This window comes from Saccoglossus kowalevskii, chromosome 8, assembly GCF_978046115.1.
Source record: "Saccoglossus kowalevskii chromosome 8, keSacKowa6.1, whole genome shotgun sequence".
Lineage (NCBI taxonomy): Eukaryota > Metazoa > Hemichordata > Enteropneusta > Harrimaniidae > Saccoglossus > Saccoglossus kowalevskii.
The window spans coordinates 2,825,493-2,847,123 of NC_140648.1; the positions used below are offsets into that span (position 1 = coordinate 2,825,493).

The window sequence follows — 21,631 nt, forward strand, 5'->3', positions numbered from 1 at the left end:
AAAGAGATATGCCACATCAGTCAAGAACGTAATCGCCTGTCTTTAGTGTATTAGTTGGTGCTGCCACATTAACATACAAGTGGTATGAATGCTGGACACCGCTCTCATTAACATACAAGTGGTATGAATGCTGGACACCTCTCTCATTAACATACAAGTGGTATGAATGCTGGACACCTCTCTCATTAACATACAAGTGGTATGAATGCTGGACACCGCTCTCATTAACATACAAGTGGTATGAATGCTGGACACCTCTCTCATTAACATACAAGTGGTATGGATGCTGGACACCACTCTCATTAACATACAAGTGGTATGAATGCTGGACACCACTCTCATTAACATACAGGTATGAATGCTGGACACCTCTCTCATTAACATACAAGTGGTATGAATGCTGGACACCTCGCTCATTAACATACAAGTGGTATGGATGCTGGACACCACTCTCATTAACATACAAGTGGTATGAATGCTGGACACCTCTCTCATTAACATACAAGTGGTATGAATGCTGGACACGTCTCTCATTAACATACAAGTGGTATGAATGCTGGACAGATCTCTCATTAACATACAAGTGGTATGAATGCTGGACACTGCTCTCATTAACATACAAGTGGTATGAATGCTGGACACCTCTCTCATTAACATACAAGTGGTATGGATGCTGGAAACCACTCTCATTAACATACAAGTGGTATGAATGCTGGACACCCTCTCATTAACATACAAGTGGTATGAATGCTGGACACCTCTCTCATTAACATACAAGTGGTATGAATGCTGGACACCTCTCTCATTAACGTACAAGTGGTACGAATGCTGGACACCTCTCTCATTAACATACAAGTGGTATGAATGCTGGACACCTCTCTCATTAACATACAAGTGGTATGGATGCTGGACACCACTCTCATTAACATACAAGTGGTATGAATGCTGGACACCACTCTCATTAACATACAAGTGGTATGAATGCTGGACACCTCTCTTATTAACATACAAGTGGTATGAATGCTGGACACCGCTCTCATTAACATACAAGTGGTATGAATGATGGACACCTCTCTCATTAACATACAAGTGGTATGGATGCTGGACACCGTTCTCATTAACATACAAGTGGTATGAATGCTGGACACCTTCTCTCATTAACATACAAGTGGTATGAATGCTGGACACCTCTCTGATTAACATACAAGTGGTATGAATCCTGGACACCTCTTTCATTAACATACAAGTGGTATCAATGCTGGACACCTCTCTCATTAACATACAAGTGGTATGAATGCTGGACACCTCTCTTATTAACATACAAGTGGTATGAATGCTAGACACCTCTCTAATTAACATACAAGTGGTATGAATGCTGGACACCTCTCTCATTAACATACAAGTGGTATGAATGCTGGACACCGCTCTCATTAACATACAAGTGGTATGAATGCTGGACACCTCGCTCATTAACATACAAGTGGTATGGATGCTGGACACCATTAACATACAAGTGGTATGAATGCTGGACACCTCTCTCATTAACATACAAGTGGTATGGATGCTGGACACCACTCTCATTAACGTACAAGTGGTATGAATGCTGGACACCACTCTCATCAACATACAAGTGGTATGGATGCTGGACACCACTCTCATTAACGTACAAGTGGTATGAATGCTGGACACCGCTCTCATTAACATACAAGTGGTATGAATGCTGGACACCTCTCTCATTAACATACAAGTGGTATGAATGCTGGGCACCTCTCTCATTAACATACAAGTGGTATGAATGCTGGACACCTCTCTCATTAACATACAAGTGGTATGAATGCTGGACACCTCTTTCATTAACATGATGCAACAGTAGCCATGTTTCCATTGTTCGTAACGTTGATCGCTAGGACGCAATTTCGTCGGTAATTTCTCTCAGAGTACCAACTAAATAGGCCCACGAGGTAATATACAGCTGTATTATTTGTACTTTGAGTGTTCAGAGAGCAGTTTTGTTGTAGTATGAATCGACATAGAGCTTTTTTGATGTTATACTGACTTGTGTTTTCAAGCTTTACATTACTATGTGTACGATTTCGTCATCACCGTGTTTGGCATAGTATTAATCGTTGTTAGTACGTTATTATATGGACTCTTGAAAGGACTGAAGTGTATCCACATTCATTGTAGTGGAAGAATTACTTGTTGTATTGTTGAAGAATCGGTTTTATCGTGTTCGAACTGTAGTATTTAGAGATTTTTAGTACTGTATGTTTTACACCTTATTTGTGTTAAGATTTAGTGATTTGTTATGTTTTTGTTAATTGTTAATATTTAAGTTGAAGATGTGATTAAAGAGATATGCCACATCAGTCAAGAACGTGATCGCCTGTCTTTAGTGTAATTTAGTTGGTGCTGCCACAGTAAGATCTCAGCCATCTGAGGCGATGTTAATAGAAGCAAGATACAAGGCAACATACACAGATAAGTAAGACTACAAGCCAGCAACCAGAAATAGTTAACAATAGTGGTTAGCTGAAACAACATATTACTGTGTTATATTTGGCAAATATGGAGATAGAAGAAGAGATCAAACATTTAGAACAGAAGATAGAAGAATTCCAGGATGCCCTTGAGACAGAAACCAACTATGTAGAAAGGGAAAGAATTCTGGAAGGTATGAAAGAAATGCAAGAAGAAATCTTAGAGCTCAGCAAACCAGCTGATCCACGCAGAAGTGAAAGAACTCGCATATTGACAGAGAAAATGGCTGAGTATCAGGAAAGGGAGAGGATGAAAGATCAAAACATAGGATAAGGCCTTCAATCAGAAATATGAATCGTGGAAATTGGCAACTAAATCTGGACGTACCCGTTTAAAGGGTTATTGTACTGAAGACATGCTAGATAGTATGTATACGACATTGAACATGGCCAAAGATGAAGTCATCAATGCATATGAAGCCCTGCGTGAAGTTTGTCCACCAGGCCAGGAAATGCTAAGTCAGACTGACACTTGCACTGCCATTACTACCCAACTTCTGCAAATAGTTACAAACAAGAAAGAAAACACCAGTGGTGAAATAACACATGGTCAGCAACTACATAACTTGCTGCAACATGATGACAATAGATCTATATTCAGTACCACAACATCTAGATCATCCCATGTGTCAATGAGTTCAGTAGAAAAACGTGCAGATGCCGCTGCTGAAATTGCAGCACAAGAAGCAGAGTTAGAGATGTTAAAGGCTACTGAAGCTAAACAAGTGGAGCTAGAAGATCTTGAGCATCAACAAGAGATTTTGCGTCATAAACAAGAGCTGAAAAAAAGAGAAATGGAACGTATAGAAAAGGAGAAACTGTTAGAGAAGGCTAAAGCCAAGTTTAGAGTGTATGACCAAGTATGCCAGGATGTTTGCAAAGTTGAAGACAAGGATGAGAACATTTTGGCAAGTAAACAGTTCCCTTATGCTTCAAATGATAACACAAAACCGAATCCAACACAGCCGTCTATGGATTCATCCTCTCTGGCCTGTGCTTTACAGAATAGCTTGATGAGTCGGTTGCCATTGCCAGAACCGCCCGTATTCACTGGGGATCCCTTGCAGTATATTCAATGGAAGACAAGCTTCAAGAGTCTCATTGAGAGTAGAGGTATCTCAGCTGCCGAAAAAAATGTACTATTTGAGGAGGTATGTAGGTGGTATAGCACTGAAGGCAGTAGAAGGGTTTTTCTACAGCAACTCTGAGGAATCCTATACAGGAGCATGGAACCTGCTAGAAGAAAGATATGGCCATCCCTTTAAAGTTCAAAGGGCCTTCAAGGATAAGTTATTCAAGTGGCAAAGGATTGGTGTCAGAGATGCAGCAGGTCTACAAGAATTTGCAGATTTCCTCAAGGCCTGCAAAGATGCCATCCCGCACATACCTGGGCTGAAAATTTTGAATGACTGTGAGGAAAATCAAAAATTATTATTGAAGCTACCTGATTGGGCTGCTAAACAATGGAATTGAGAGGTGACGCAAGTGTTGGATCAAAAAGGCGAATATCCAAGCTTTCAAGACTTTGTCAAGTTTGTGTCAAAGGAAGCACGCATCGCATGTAATCCAATTTCATCGCTGGGTGCTATTAGAGAATCAAGCTTCACAGAAACTGTAAGAGAGCCCAAAGATAAAGTTAAAAGGTTCAACCGAATCAGAGGTACATTTAGTACAGAGTCAAAGCAGGTCAACAAAGAATCTGATGCTAAAAAAACAGTTAACTCCACTACGTATGTACCAAAACCATGTCCTTTTTGTCAGAAGACTGACCATCAACTAAGTTCATGCACTGAGTTTGAGAGAAAGTCCCAGGAAGAGAAAAGGCAATACTTACAGGAAAACGGTATACTTTAGCTGTCTCAAGAAAGGACACATTTCCAGAGAATGTCGACGAAGACTAACATGTGAGAAGTGCCAAGGGAAACACCCAACAATAATCCATGACAACTATAAAGATAGAAACACAACCAAACCAACGTCAGAAGCATCAGCAGTGTCATGTAAGGTTCAACTTGGTGACAGCAATAGTACATCTATGATAGTACCAGTCTGGGTGTCCTCCAAAGGGTCTCTTCCTAAGGAAGTGCTAACATATGCATTATTAGACACACAAAGTGACTCCACATTTATTCTAGAAGACATAGCAAAGGCTCTGTCAATTCAATGTAAACCAGTCCGACTGAAACTTTCAACAATGGCTTCAGCATCATCCATTGTTGACTGCAATGTTGTTTCAGACTTGCGTGTCAGAGGAATGTCTTCATCTGTATGCATAGACATCCCACAATCGTATACCAGAGATATTATTCCAACTGATAGATCACACATTTCAACCACAGATACAGCAAAGAGATGGTCTCACCTGCAGAGAATAGCTCATGAGCTTCCTCCCCTGCAAGACTGTGAAGTAGGTATGCTTATTGGCTACAACTGCCCACAAGCATTGGTACCAAGGGAGACTATCATTGGTAAAAGTAATGAACCATATGCTGTGATGACAGATCTGGGATGGAGTGTCGTTGGATATGAAGATCCGGTATGCAATAGCGCTACACGTATTTGCCACCGTATCTCAGTGAAAGAAGTTCCTTTTATAGCTCCTAAACAAATTCTCAATGTTTTGGAAGCTGACTTTCTAGAGAAGAGTCAAGGAGAGAAAGCAGTTTCACAAGATGATATCAAGTTTCTCAATATTCTAGAGACTGGTATCCAGCAAACAGAAAGTGGCCATTACAGTATGCCACTTCCCTTTAAATCTGGAAAACCTATACTTCCTAACAGCAAGAGAATGGCGTCAATTCGTCTGCAACATTTGAAGAAGAAATTCAACACCAACCTAAAATATTATTCAGACTATAAGAGATTTATGAATGATGTCATAGAAAAGGGTGAGGTAGAGAAAGTTGATGACCAAGTGACAGATGGAAAGGTCTGGTACATACCGCATCATTGGGTGTACCACCCTAACAAGCCTGAGAAGATAAGGGTAGTTTTTGATTGCTCAGCTCGCCATGGTGGGACTTCCCTGAATGACCATCTACTCACTGGACCCGACTTAATAAACTCTTTGATTGGTGTACTTTGCAGATTCAGGAAAAATCTCATAGCCATTATGTGTGACGTAGAGAAGTTCTTTGTACATGTAGAAGATCGCAACTACATAAGGTTCTGATGGTGGGAGAATGGTGACATCAATACTGAACCCCAAGAATACCGCATGAAGGTACACTTGTTTGGAGCAGCATCATCTCCAGGGTGTGCAAATTATGGCATGAAGTATCTAGCTAACCAGAATAAGATAGAGTTTCCCCTAGCAGCAAGTTTCTTACAGGGTGACTTTTATGTTGATGATGGGCTTATCAGTACAGAATCAACAGATGATGCAATTAAATTAGTGAAGGAGGTACAAACCGTGTGTTCTAAAGGAGGACTACATCTTCACAAGTTTATTTCAAACAGCAGAGAAGTAATGAAAGCCATACCCATGAGTGAAAGAGCCAGTGGAATTAAGAATGTTGATTTGAGTCATGACAGTCTACCAATAGAGAGAGTACTTGGGATCCAGTGGGGCGTAGAATCAGATACGTTCAAGTTTCACATACAGGCTAAAGATCAACCTCCCACACGACGTGGAATTCTTTCTACAGTAGCTTCAATTTACAATCCACTGGGATTTCTCGCTCCATTCATCCTCATTGGCAAACGAATTCTTCAAGAAATGTGTAGGAAAAACATAGGTTGGGATGAACCGCTATCTGATAATTTACGGCCAATAAGGGATAGGTGGAAAGCTGATTTTGAGAATTTAAAAGCAGTTCAAGTACCAAGGAGCTACAAACCACATGACTTTGGCAAGATCCTGAGCACTGAGCTGCATCACTTCTCGGATGCCAGCACCTGTGGTTATGGTCAATGTTCCTACCTTCGACTTGTTGGTGAGAATCGAGTACACTGTACTTTGATTGTTGGAAAGACCAGAGTTGCCCCAATTAAAGTAGTTACCATCCCACGTCTAGAGTTGACTGCTGCAATAGTGTCTGCAAACATGAGCCATAGACTGAAGGAAGAATTAAATGTCAATATTGATGGAGAGTACTTCTGGACAGACTCTCAGGTTGTTTTAGGATATATCGCAAATGAAGCCAGAAGGTTCCACGTATTTATAGCAAATAAAATCCAAAGTATCAGGCATTTGTCTAACTGCAGTCAATGGTATTATGTTTCATCTAGAGAAAATCCTGCTGATCACACCTCTAGGGGAGTTTTCGCTTCTGAGCTGCTTGACTCAAACTGGTTTCAGGGACCAAAGTTTCTGTGGGAAAGAGAGTTGGAAATAGTGGAAGAATCAACCTATGAATTGAATGTTGGAGATCCTGAAGTGAGAAATGTGACAACTTTCTCAGCTGTGACACAAGAAGAACCATTCAACTTGGAGACTTGCATGTCCCGTTTCTCTAAATGGTCCGGAGCTGTCGGGGCATTGGCACGCATTAAAAGAGTTTTAAGAGATAGAAAGGGAATGAGTGACCCTTGCAGTTCCCAAGAAAGACAGGAAGCTGAAAGATTTATAATTAAATCAATCCAAAATCAAGCCTTTGCTGAAGAAATTAGAGCTATTAAGAGGTCAGCCAGAGTGAATGGAAGTAGTAGTATTTACAAATTGGACCCATTCCTTGATGACGCTGGTGTTCTAAGAGTTGGAGGTCGTTTAAAGAGAGCTAGGGTTCCAGATATCGTCAAACACCCAGTCATTCTGCCGAGAGATAGCCATGTCACTAGGTTGATCATTACACACTTCCATAGTAAAGTTCAGCACCAAGGACGAGGAATGACACTTAATGAAATGAGAACCAATAGGTATTGGGTCATTGGAGGAACCAAGGTTGTAGCCAGTCACATTCACAAGTGTGTCAAATGTTGTTGTCTTCGCCGTCCTGCAGAAGAGCAAAAAATGGCAGATCTACCAGAAGACAGAGTAGAACCTTCACCTCCTTTTGCAGATTGTGGTATGGGCTGTTTTGGTCTTTTTATTGTTAAAGATGGAAGGAAACAGCACAAGAAGTATGGACTTCTGTTCACGTGCATGTGTTACAGGGCTGTCCACATTGAAATGCTTCGTGATATGTCAACAGATTGTTTTATTAACAGTCTTTGATGTTTCATTGCGATTAGAGGTTCTGTGCTACAGTTTCGATCTGACCAGGGTAGCAACTTCGTAGGAGCACGGAATGAATTTCAAGAAGCTCTGCGGGAGTTAGACACAGAAAGAATCCAAGTATTTCTGGCAGAGCATCAGTGTGAATTTGTTATGAATCCTCCATATGCTAGTCATACAGGTGGTGTGTGGGAGCGACAAGTCAGGACAATCAGAAGCGTACTGTCATCACTTCTACTACAGTCTTCTGGTCGTCTTGATTCTGCATCACTACGTACATTTCTGTATGAAGTTATGGCCATTGTTAATAGCCGTCCACTCACAGTAGAGATGCTGAATGATCCTACAAGTCCTGAACCTTTAACTCCAAACCATGTACTCACCATGAAAACATCATTAGCACTGCCCCCTCCAGGTAAATTTGTAAAGGAAGATTTGTACAGAGTACAGTATTTAGCTGAGCAGTTCTGGGGTAGATGGAAGAATGAATACCTGAATACGCTGACAAAACGACAGAAGTGGAACACACAGAGACGTAATATCAAGGTGGGAGACATAGTCTTATTGAAAGATGAACAACTTCATTGAATGCAGTGGCCATTGGGCATCGTAACTGAGATTGCGGCAAGCGATGATGGTTTAGTCAGAAGGGTTAAAGTTCAGATTGGTACCAAGAACATTGATAAGAAAGGCAGAAGAGAAAGCAAGCTATCAGTATTGGAAAGACCTGTCCAGAAACTGATTCTTCTTCTGGAAAACGAGTGAAGCCTGTACTGTGATCAAGTTTTTACAAGATGTATATATACTAACTCTCAGGAACTCTTATATTAATTTTGAAATCACTCAAGTATAGACAATATTACTTTTATGTACCTTTATGAATGAGTGATTTGGTGGGAGTGTAGCTGACGAGGTGCACTGAGACTTCACGGCATTTTTGTGTTAACAGCGTCCTCCAGTGTTAGTCATGGACGGAACAAAGACTAAGTAGTTTTATTAAATAGTTTCTTATTTCATGTTAAATTATTATTATTTGTAGGAATAGATATTTTGAATTTATAGGGCAGATTTATTGTCTGCACGAGTTTTTTGTTGCATACTACCATGGATTGTTTGTCCCATGATGCAACAGTAGCCATGTTTCGATTGTTTGTAACGATGATCGCTAGGACGCAATTTCATCGGTAATTTCTCTCGGAGTACCAACTAAATAGGCCCACGAGGTAATATACAGCTGTATTATTTGTACTTTGAGTGTTCGAAGAGCAGTTTTGTTGTAGTATGGATCGACATAGAGCTTTTTTGATGTTATACTGACTTGTGTTTTCAAGCTTTACATTACTATGTGTACGATTTCGTCATCACCGTGTTTGGCATAGTATTAATCGTTGTTAGTACGTTATTATATTAACTCTTGAAAGGACTGAAGTGTATCCACATTCATTGTAGTGGAAGAATTACTTGTTGTATTGTTGAAGAATCGGTTTTATCGTGTTAGCTGAAATACTGTAATTATTATTTGTTGTGACCTTCAGCGATAGCACCATCTATGGTGAAATAGTGAAGTACTGAACTGTAGTATTTAGAGATTTTTAGTACTATATATTTTACACCTTATTTGTATTAAGATTTAGTGATTTGTTATGTTTTTGTTAATTGCTAGATCTTAGGGTGTTGGTATATTTAAGTTGAAGATGCGATTAAAGAGATATGCCACATCAGTCAAGAACGTAATCGCCTGTCTTTAGTGTATTAGTTGGTGCTGCCACATTAACATACAAGTGGTATGAATGCTGGACACCGCTCTCATTAACATACAAGTGGTATGAATGCTGGACACCTCTCTCATTAACATACAAGTGGTATGAATGCTGGACACCTCTCTCATTAACATACAAGTGGTATGAATGCTGGACACCTCTCTCATTAACATACAAGTGGTATGAATGCTGGACACCGCTCTCATTAACATACAAGTGGTAAGGATGCTGGACACCTCTCTCAATAACATACAAGTGGTATGGATGCTGGACACCGCTCTCATTAACATACAAGTGGTATGAATGCTGGACACCGCTCTCATTAACATACAAGTGGTATGAATGCTAGACACCGCTCTCATTAACATACAAGTGGTATGAATGCTGGACACCGCTCTCATTAACATACAAGTGGTATGAATGCTGGACACCTCTCTCATTAACATACAAGTGGTATGAATGCTGGACACCGCTCTCATTAACATACAAGTGGTATGAATGCTGGACACCTCTCTCAATAACATACAAGTGGTATGGATGGTGGACACCGCTCTCATTAACATACAAGTGGTATGAATGCTGGGCACCGCTCTCATTAACATACAAGTGGTATGAATGCTGGACACCGCTCTCATTAACATACAAGTGGTATGAATGCTGGACACCTCTCTCATTAACATACAAGTGGTATGAATGCTGGACACCTCTCTCATTAACATACAAGTGGTATGAATGCTGGACACCGCTCTCATTAACATACAAGTGGTATGAATGCTGGACACCGCTCTCATTAACATACAAGTGGTATGGATGCTGGACACCGCTCTCATTAACATACAAGTGGTATGAATGCTGGACACCTCTCTCATTAACATACAAGTGGTATGGATGCTGGACACAGCTCTCATTAACATTCAAGTGGTATGAATGCTGGGCACCGCTCTCATTAACATACAAGTGGTATGAATGCTGGACACCGCTCTCATTAACATACAAGTGGTATGAATGCTGGACACCTCTCTCATTAACATACAAGTGGTATGAATGCTGGACACCTCTCTCATTAACATACAAGTGGTATGAATGCTGGACACCGCTCTCATTAACATACAAGTGGTATGAATGCTGGACACCGCTCTCATTAACATACAAGTGGTATGGATGCTGGATACCGCTCTCATTAACATACAAGTGGTATGAATGCTGGACACCTCTCTCATTAACATACAAGTGGTAAGGATGCTGGACACCTCTCTCAATAACATACAAGTGGTATGAATGCTGGACACCGCTCTCATTAACATACAAGTGGTATGAATGCTGGACACCGCTCTCATTAACATACAAGTGGTATGGATGCTGGACACCACTCTCATTAACATACAAGTGGTATGAATGCTGGACACCGCTCTCATTAACATACAAGTGGTATGAATGCTGGACACCGCTCTCATTAACATACAAGTGGTATGGATGCTGGACACCTCTCTCATTAACATACAAGTGGTATGAATGTTGGACACCGCTCTCATTAGCATACAAGTGGTATGAATGCTGGACACCGCTCTCATTAACATTCAAGTGGTATGGATGCTGGACACCACTCTCATTAACATACAAGTGGTATGAATGCTGGACACCGCTCTCATTAACATACAAGTGGTATGAATGCTAGACACCGCTCTCATTAACATACAATTGGTATGAATGCTGGACACCGCTCTCATTAACATACAAGTGGTATGGATGCTGGACACCGCTCTCATTAACATTCAAGTGGTATGAATGCTGGACACCGCTCTCATTAACATACAAGTGGTATGGATGCTGGACACCTCTCTCATTAACATACAAGTGGTATGAATGCTGGACACCGCTCTCATTAGCATACAAGTGGTATGAATGCTGGACACCGCTCTCATTAACATTCAAGTGGTATGGATGCTGGACACCACTCTCATTAACATACAAGTGGTATGAATGCTGGACACCGCTCTCATTAACATTCAAGTGGTATGGATGCTGGACACCTCTCTCATTAACATACAAGTGGTATGAATGCTGGACACCTCTCTCATTAACATACAAGTGGTATGAATGCTGGACACCGCTCTCATTAACATACAAGTGGTATGGATGCTGCACACCTCTCTCATTAACATACAAGTGGTATGAATGCTGCACACCGCTCTCATTAGCATACAAGTGGTATGAATGCTGGACACCGCTCTCATTAACATTCAAGTGGTATGGATGCTGGACACCACTCTCATTAACATACAAGTGGTATGAATGCTGGACACCTCTCTCATTAACATACAAGTGGTATGAATGCTGGACACCTCTCTCATTAACATACAAGTGGTATGAATGCTGGACACCGCTCTCATTAACATACAAGTGGTATGAATGCTGGACACCGCTCTCATTTACATACAAGTGGTATGAATGCTGGACACCGCTCTCATTAACATACAAGTGGTATGGATGCTGGACACCGCTCTCATTAACATACAAGTGGTATGAATGCTGAACACCTCTCTCATTAACATACAAGTGGTATGGATGCTGGACACCTCTCTCAATAACATACAAGTGGTATGGATGCTGGACACCGCTCTCATTAACATACAAGTGGTATGAATGCTGGACACCGCTCTCATTAACATACAAGTGGTATGAATGCTGGACACCTCTCTCATTAACATACAAGTGGTATGAATGCTGGACACCGCTCTCATTAACATACAAGTGGTATGAATGCTGGACACCACTCTCATTAACATACAAGTGGTATGAATGCTGGACACCTCTCTCAATAACATACAAGTGGTATGAATGCTGGACACTGCTCTCATTAACATACAAGTGGTATGGATGCTGGACACCTCTCTCATTAACATACAAGTGGTATGAATGCTGGACACCTCTCTCATTAACATACAAGCGGTATGAATGCTGTACACCTCTCTCGTTAACATACAAGTGGTATGAATGCTGGACACCGCTCTCATTAACATACAAGTGGTATGAATGCTGGACACCTCTCTCAATAACATACAAGTGGTATGAATGCTGGACACTGCTCTCATTAACATACAAGTGGTATGGATGCTGGACACCTCTCTCATTAACATACAAGTGGTATGAATGCTGGACACTTCTCTCATTAACATACAAGTGGTATGAATGCTGGACACCTCTCTCATTAACATACAAGTGGTATGAATGCTGGACACCTCTCTCATTAACATGCAAGTGGTATGGATGCTGGACACTGCTCTCATTAACATACAAGTGGTATGAATGCTGGACACCTCTCTCATTAACATGCAAGTGGTATGAATGCTGGACACCTCTCTCATTAACATACAAGTGGTATGAATGCTGGACACCTCTCTCATCAACATGCAAGTGGTATGGATGCTGGACACCGCTCTCATTAACATACAAGTGTAAATTGCATTGAATGAAAATCTTGGTAAATTGGAAAATTTTGTGATCCAAGTCTGATAGCAAGTCGCAAATACAAAGTCCGATGATGCTAGCTCCGATATTTTTATAGCTTTATTGGGACTAATTATAATGCGTTGATATAGATTTGCTCTCATTGAGCATTTCAAAACAGAAAACATTATGTTTCTAGTTCTATGCATGTCAAACACTATTCAAATGTGATATAAACAACAAAATTATTTTGTCTTTTCCTCTTGAGAGGTGTTACCCCCCCCCCCAAGTGTTAATCATCTTGACAATAATACATCACACTAAAATGTTAAACACATAGTATTGAATTTATGGATAAACAAGCAGCCTATCGGCTGAGATAGCTCAGCTGTTAGCACTGCACATTTCAATTAAAGAACAGAAGAAATCATTAGAAAATGAACAATATGCATAGTATCAATGCAATTGGACTTACAGTTTTTAACAAGACGACGAAAATATCACTTTTTACCACAAATGACAAAAATATTCACCAAAATTAGAGAATTAAAGATATCATTACAAAATGAACAAATCTGAGAGCGGTCCACATGTAGTACCTATATAGGTAATATCAAAGCAATTGGACTTGCGGTTTTTAACAAGAAGTCAAAAATATCACTTTTTACGAAAAATGACAAAAATATTCACCAAAATCAGAGAATTAAAGATATCATTACAAAATGAACAAATCTGAGAGAGGTCCATATATAGTACCTATATATGTGATACGAAAGCTATTGGACTTGCGGTTTTTAACAAGAAGACGAAAATATCACTTTTTACCAAAAATATTCACCAAAATTAGAGAATTGAAGATATGATCATGAAATGAACAAATCTGAGAGAGGTCTACCCAAGGTACATATACACCAAGTATCAAAGCATTTAGGCTTGTAGTTTTCAAGAAGAAGTCGAAAAAGTAAAACATTGACACGGACGACGGGCAATCACTCATATGATAAGCTCCGCTCGACAGAGTCGACAGCGGAGCTAAAAAACTGATGACACTGTTATGCTGATGATAATCTTTATTTCACACATACTCTCAAAGTTGTGTTCATTATTATAAAAATATAATGAAAGGATTTAAAGTCTGTCTAAAATCAAAAACTGATTACAGTAGCATGTACTAGTTTAAAAAAAAAAACATCACGTTTCACCACATTAGCAATTTGCTTAGAACTACAATAAAGTATCACTGGACTGAATTGCCATTTCCATGATCTACTAGACTCCTTAGGTTGGTTGAAATAATTCCAGTAGCAAGATAATTAAGACACATTGTGATGGATATGGGTCCCATGCCATGTATAGAACACATGTATATTTCTTTGTTTTCATGAAATTTGAACACACACTGCACAATGACCACCACACCCTTAAAGAGATGTCACAAAATAGTGACTCGTGAGAACATTTCTTGACTGCAGCTTTTCTTAAAGGCTGTTGGTCACAGTGCTGCATTGTGTTTGACATAGGACCCATAGCGAAATATACAATGTATCTAAAATCTAATACACACACTCACTGCAGGACAACCACTGCCCTTATTACAGTGTAATAATGGTGTCACATAATCTCTGTGTCAAGTCTGCTCAAAAATGAGAACTCATTCTCAATACAAATGTGTAAAATCTGAAGCAATTGTAAAGTTGTAACTATATCTAAACCATTCAATAACTTGCAAATAATTCTACATTAATGCTACTACATAAAAATACAGACTGATTGGTGCATTGGAATGCTGGAAACTTCATTTGGTCTGGAATAAGGTTTAGATTAGTTGATTTTAAAGTATATGAAAATTACAATTGAAAAAAATAGTCTTAATAACTTACCATTTCTTCATCAAAAATTAAACTGTTAGCCGATTAAGTTTGATATCTGCATTAAAAATGTACTATCGGTACCATGAAAAGTTGTAAACAAATTTTACAGAAAATAAAATTGAAATATTTCTAGTTAATTTTTCTACAAATTATAATCCATACAAAATTACATTTTTCCATTAAGCAGAATAAAAATTAACTTTCTGAGGAATAAAGTCATACATGATATAAAAATAAGACCCTGACATGTGACATAGTAATTTAAAATTGATAAACTGCTCAAATATTTCAGTTGTCAATATTGCACCCTGATCAAGTTACTATGGAAACAAACAAGCAGCATGAAAAGTACTGTTAAACTAAGTTTATGCAAATTAAGTTTAGTTCTGGCCACAAAATAAACGTCAACAGTGCATAGTTACATGGCAAAGTGAGTTACAATACCAGTTTTGATTGAAAAGCATAAAAATAAGTTAATCAGTAACTGTTTATAACATTAAACTGTCAGTTTTCCAACCAATTTATTCTTTTCAAGGTTGGTCATAGAAAAAATAGCAAGAATTGTGATAATTTACAAACAGTACATTAATATAAAGAAAATTTGAAAGGAAAAATACTGACCAAAATTTGGCAAGTTGTAAAGCAAATACATGTAGTTTATTTTTCCTTCATACACCTAACAAAACAGGAAAAATACTAGCTAAGATTGTTTGAGCTATTATGACCCCAAAACAGAACATTTATTTATTTCAGTTTAAAAAAACGATTGAATTAAAATTGATATTGAAGGCACAAAAGAACAAATGTTTCTTTCCTCATCCCAAGTCATTGATTTTGTCAACCATGTGAATTTCTGACAACAAATGATGCCCATTTATCAGCTCTAGCTCACAATCTACTTTGATAACATTGCCCTAAGTTGTTTTTATTAATAGCATCAACAAATAATATTATTTTAAATGAAAGGTTACCAATTGCTAAACAGTCACTACACATACACATACATACATACATGCAAAACGTAAACAAGTGCAACACCTATACATGTAATGTACATACATACATGCAAAACGTAAACAAGTGCAACACCTATACATGTAATGTACATACATACATGCAAAACGTAAACAAGTGCAACACCTATACATGTAATGTACATACATACATGCAAAACGTAAACAAGTGCAACACCTATACATGTAATGTACATACAAACATGCAAAACGTAAACAAGTGCAACACCTATACATGTAATGTACATACATACATGCAAAACGTAAACAAGTGCAACACCTATACATGTAATGTACATACATACATGCAAAACGTAAACAAGTGCAACACCTATACATGTAATGTACATACATACATGCAAAACGTAAACAAGTGCAACACCTATACATGTAATGTACATACATACATGCAAAACGTAAACAAGTGCAACACCTATACATGTAATGTACATACATACATGCAAAACGTAAACAAGTGCAACACCTATACATGTAATGTACATACATACATGCAAAACGTAAACAAGTGCAACACCTATACATGTAATGTACATACATACATGCAAAACGTAAACAAGTGCAACACCTATACATGTAATGTACATACATACATGCAAAACGTAAACAAGTGCAACACCTATACATGTAATGTACATACATACATGCAAAATGTAAACAAGTGCAACACCTATACATGTAATGTACATACATACATGCAAAACGTAAACAAGTGCAACACCTATACATGTAATGTACATACATACATGCAAAACGTAAACAAGTGCAACACCTATACATGTAATGTACATACATACATGCAAAACGTAAACAAGTGCAACACCTATACATGTAATGTACATACATACATGCAAAACGTAAACAAGTACAACACCTATACATGTAATGTACATACATACATGCAAAACGTAAACAAGTACAACACCTATACATGTAATGTACATAACAAAATTTATGCAGTGATAAAGTGGAGAGAAAAAAAATCACAAGATTTTGTTGGGAAACATGATTTATTACAATAACGTGTGCGGTTACTGTTTTATCTAAACATCTGGAATTACCATCTGGGTCTTAGTAGTAGAAATATTTTTATTGTTGTCTGTACACAAATATATTTATTTTTCTTTTAGCCATATCTTCAACTACCGGTAGTCATACTAAAATTTATTGTAAAAATCTTTGTAACCATTGGAAACACTGACCAATATTATCTAAATTTAAAACGAGTCAATTAAAAACTTTTCAAGTTATTGGAACCACAACAGGGAAGGCGATGACGAGACAGACATTTTCCTCTTGCATACCTTCTCTTTCATTGACATTACGATAGACAGCTATCAATATTTCTACATTTTAGTAAACACACTGTACATGTAAAACCTCACAAAAAAATGTTTCCAGTCAAACTGATTTTGTTTTGGCACCACTTTTTTTTATTATTGACAAAGGGCGATTGAAATAAGATTGACCCACACTTTTATGGTGATGCGCATCTCAACTAGAAACATATTTTTGTTAGGTCTCAGAACAATATCCAGAGACGGAAAAAGGATCTGCTGATGGCCAAAAATAGCGAAATCCATCAATGATTAGTAGCTTAGCACACACATGTATTTTATTTAAGCTGAGCGCCAAGAAAGTAAAATATAAATATCTACAACAGATAATCTGTGAAATGTTCAGCAAGAACACCAGAAGAATCATTACTCGTCTACATCCCTCTGAGATCGTACAAAGTTGATAAAGACTTGTTCTAACGTAGTTTGACTAACAGAGTAGTCTTCTATATTGTATTCAGTCTTTGCTCTCTCCATAATACCAAAGACTTTGGCCCAGGTCAACGACTCATCTTGGATGTGATAATGTACTAAACCTTGATGCTCGTCTTTCAACTTGCTACCTGCAATTGAGAAAGATGATATGCCAATTTCAAGGTCAAACAAGAACTGATGAAAAGGGAATACAAATTGAAACTGATTTAGGCAAAAACCGATTAATTACGCTGTTCTAAATTTTTCACTAATAGTTAACAGAAGTACAACATATGCAAATTGTTTGAATGAAATAGAACACAAAATTTGCATACAAGGCAAGCACGATGGTATATTTGTGATGCAATAAATCCACTTTCAACATTTCACATTTTCAGACTGTAAATATGCAGTGATATTAAAAATTTCTTTGAATTTTATACAAGTAAGAGAGTACCATCGGAAGTATCACCTACCTTTGAAAGTTTGTTCAATAAATCGTTTAAGTGGTAATAAATTGGGTTCTTCTCTTGTGTATGATATTTTTGCCAATAATGTATATCCCTGTCCAAATCTATGTTTAAGATGCTGTGTACTTCCAATACACTTTAGCTGACCATTTACCATGATTGCAAGTCTTGTACATAGCGCCTCACATTCCTCCATACTAAAACAACAAACAAATTAAGTCTTTCAAAATTTTGACAAATAGGTGCATAACAAAATGTTTGCTCAATTAGAAGCCCAGCTCTAACACAAGAACATATAAAACTGCATGTCTTATTTTGGCCACAGACACACCTCAGTTACTTACGTGTACATGCACTACTGACAAATAATGTGGTGTTATACTAAGCAGGTTATATTTTATCAGGTACATTCTCCATTTAGTTTAAAACAGGCATGGGTTAAATATTTGTAGTCAAACAATATAGTAAACTAGTATCAGGGCAGGTTGCTGAATACCATTTAATGCCAATGCAATGGGAGATTCATTACCTCGTTCTTTCCTCTCCATGATTTGAGTATATATCATCACTATGGCGTTTTTACAAATAAATTCATATTTATAATATATGTTAATAGGTATATTAATTTGTTAGTTTGAGACTGTTAGTTCACCAATGATGACAAGCGCCACCATTTTAATTTCTTATATGGTGTACATAAAAAGCATTCTGGGTAATGTTATGCCATGATAAAGAAAGATAGAAAGTAAGAAAATTAGTATTTTTCCATCACAGAGCTTTTTGTAACTAAATATGAACTTAATTAAAAATTTCTTTCAGATAATATGTATCAACAGTACCTATGTGACGTAAGCACAACACATCGACTTCCATCGGCTACAATGCGTGATATGGCATCCCATAATAGTCTCTTAGCAACAGGATCCATTCCAGTAGAAGGTTCATCTAAAAATACAATAGGTGGATCTCCCACTAGTGCCACGGCTGTACTTAATTTACGTTTATTACCACCACTATAAAAAAAAACATACATAATTGTCGCATTATAATGTCATTCATAACCCGAGACCACCATGTTTAAGGAAATGTTTATTATCAATGTTTCCATATTTAGGAAATGTCTCCATATTTGGGAAAGGTCTACATATTTGGGAAATGTCTCCATATTTGGTAAATGTCTCCATATTTGGTAAATGTCTCCATATTTAGAAAATGTCTACATTTGAGAATGTCTCCATATTTGAGAATGTTTTCATATTTGGTAAATGTCTATATTTGGTAAATGTTTCCATATTTGGTAAATGTCTCCATATTTAGAAAATGTCTACATAGAGAATGTCTCCATATTTAGAAAATGTCTACATAGAGAATGTCTCCATATTTAGAAAATGTCTACATTTGAGAATGTCTCCATATTTGGTAAATGTTTCCATATTTGATAAATGTTTCCATATTTGGTAAATGTTTCCATATTTGGTAAATGTTTCCATATTTGGTAAATGTTTCCATATTTGGTAAATGTCTCTATATTTGGTAAATGTCTATATTTGGTAAATGTCTCTATATTTGGTAAATGTCTATATTTGGTAAATGTCTATATTTGGTAAATGTCTCTATATTTGGTAAATGGTTCCATATTTGGTAAATGTCTCTATATTTGGTAAATGTCTCTATATTTGGGATGTATTTCCATATATGCTCACCTATATGCCTTGACTAATTTATCTGAGTGTTCTTCTAACAGCAAAGCTTTCATAAGTTCATTAACACTCTTTGGAATGTAGCATTCTGGTACACCACGCAGCCTAGCATACATTGTCAACGTTTCTCTTCCTGTCATCTGATCTATTAAAGCATCAAACTGTGGACAGTATCCAATTTTTTGTTGTACCTGTAACAGAGGGGGAATTAGTTTTGGAGTAAGGTTCCACAACATTAAATATCTGTATTTTTGGATCTACTAGTACATGTACATCGGTTACACTCATTTAAAGTTTGTGTGACACAATGACCATTTTAGAACTTACCAATTTGAGATCATTTTTGATATTGTACCCATCCACGTATGCTGTGCCTGACGTAATTATTTCATCCCCAGTCAACATCTTAAAAGTTGAGGTTTTCCCAGCGCCATTGTTACCAAGTAACCCGAAACATTCTCGAAATGATACACCAAATGAGAGATCATCAACAGCAACAAGTGCTTCATTACGACCTATCGAATAAACCTTGCGTAGACTTTTAACGACCAAAGTGTCTGACACCATTATTTTATGTAAAGGACTCAACTCGATACGTGATCTCTCTTCTGCTACATCTTCATCTTCCTGAAATTCAGATTGAAACAATAAATTTTTTACTATACTTCTATTCCGAGAGAGGACATGACTGAATGATCGATTTTAGAAGCTATAAGAACAGTGAAATTTTAGTTTTAAAGACATCACAATATTATAAGATTATACAGTACACTCTTACTGACAAGGACTTTCATTGTTACACTACATGTACATCACAGGAATAAAGATAAAGAATTTCTTAGCTTCAGTGTTTGGCAATTTTCCATAATGACAGAAAACAAGACATAGTTCTTTACTTACTTCCACTGCAGTGCTAAACTCTATCAATCTTTGTGGTTTGGACGGGAACAGTTGATACCAGAGCCACCTGAATATTTTCGTCTCTATCAAAAATACTAATGATATGAAAACGATTCCTTCCCATGCCAGGAACACCAAGTATCGACCAATACCACCTTTGTCATTCCAACCAATGTAAGTTTTATCATAATAAATCTCTGAAAAGTAAAATACAACCAATCAAGACTTAATCCTTTCAACACTTTCTAACTTGTCAATGTTCGCAAAATAATTTGCATAATTTTTTCGAAATCTGTAGCCAACTGTATGCATGCTTGCCTAACATGCACACCATGTGTTTTATGTTTATTGTACAAATGTACATACTAACTGTAGAAATACTTGCTATGCACAAACACCAACAGTTTATGCATTGTTTGTTGTGTCTGCATTTATCTCCTATCAAACACAAAATTAGGAAGTTCTACCATCGAGATGAAACATGGGCAGTAAATAACAGTATTGATAATTTAAAAATACCATTTCCATGGAAACAAGTCTGGTGATCCATCAGGATAATTATAGCCATGTAAGGTGATAACAACATTTTGTCTTCAGGAATGCCATAAAGTCATCAAATGACAAAAAATTCTTATTTATAGTGAAAATTAAGCAGTTTACATTTCCATCAATATTACATGACCCAAAATAGATGATTTTCCACTTATTGCGAGGTCTTGCATATTGTGTGATAGGCAAAGAATTTAAAAATTTAATTTTGAACTTGTCAATGAATATCTTTGTGTATCGCTCAATATTGAAATGCTGATCTTTCAGAAAGGAGAAATACCTTACTTCATTAAAATCGACCATCGTCAAATGTTTATTGCATATTATTAAGTGTGGAAATATCCAAACCTACTTCCAGATTTGTTGAATCCATAGCTATGTTTTGATGTCGCTATGATGCTAGCACCTTCAGCCTTTCTTTGATGTTTGATTTCACTATGACACGGGATCTCGCAGT

At 37.5% G+C, this 21,631-nt stretch overlaps 2 protein-coding genes across 3 annotated transcripts in view; one reads left to right on the top strand and one right to left on the bottom strand.

Annotated features, from left to right (window-relative positions):
* The first annotated feature begins 5,757 nt into the window (after window positions 1–5,757).
* LOC146739224 (uncharacterized) lies at window positions 5,758–8,460 on the top strand. Its single transcript, XM_085502645.1, has 3 exons — window positions 5,758–7,601; window positions 7,713–8,241; window positions 8,290–8,460. Exons 1-3 carry the CDS (start codon window positions 5,758–5,760, stop codon window positions 8,458–8,460), a joined length of 2,544 nt encoding a protein of 847 aa, XP_085358771.1.
* Window positions 8,461–13,954: 5,494 nt separating this feature from the next.
* LOC100373083 (phospholipid-transporting ATPase ABCA3-like) overlaps window positions 13,955–21,631 on the bottom strand; it is a 36,074-nt gene continuing 28,397 nt past the window's right edge. For both annotated transcript variants that reach the window (XM_085502018.1, XM_085502017.1), the window contains exons 15-20: window positions 20,626–20,822; window positions 20,053–20,352; window positions 19,729–19,916; window positions 18,865–19,038; window positions 18,028–18,222; window positions 13,955–17,700 (exon numbers count right to left, since the gene is read on the bottom strand). In XM_085502018.1, coding sequence (XP_085358144.1) covers window positions 17,508–17,700; window positions 18,028–18,222; window positions 18,865–19,038; window positions 19,729–19,916; window positions 20,053–20,352; window positions 20,626–20,822 — 1,247 coding nt within the window. In that variant the 3' untranslated portion in view covers window positions 13,955–17,507. The remainder of the gene's footprint in view (window positions 17,701–18,027; window positions 18,223–18,864; window positions 19,039–19,728; window positions 19,917–20,052; window positions 20,353–20,625; window positions 20,823–21,631) is intronic.

What these genes read in the sequence shown, in the direction of transcription:
- LOC146739224 (XM_085502645.1), top strand. Translation starts at nt 5,758, where the DNA reads ATGAAGGTACACTTGTTTGGAGCAGCATCATCTCCAGGGTGTGCAAAT. An exon ending in GGAAGGAAACAGCACAAGAA is followed by an intron (nt 7,602 to 7,712) that starts GTATGGACTTCT and finishes CATTGCGATTAG; the next exon opens with AGGTTCTGTGCTACAGTTTC. An exon ending in CACAGAGACGTAATATCAAG is followed by an intron (nt 8,242 to 8,289) that starts GTGGGAGACATA and finishes CATTGAATGCAG; the next exon opens with TGGCCATTGGGCATCGTAAC.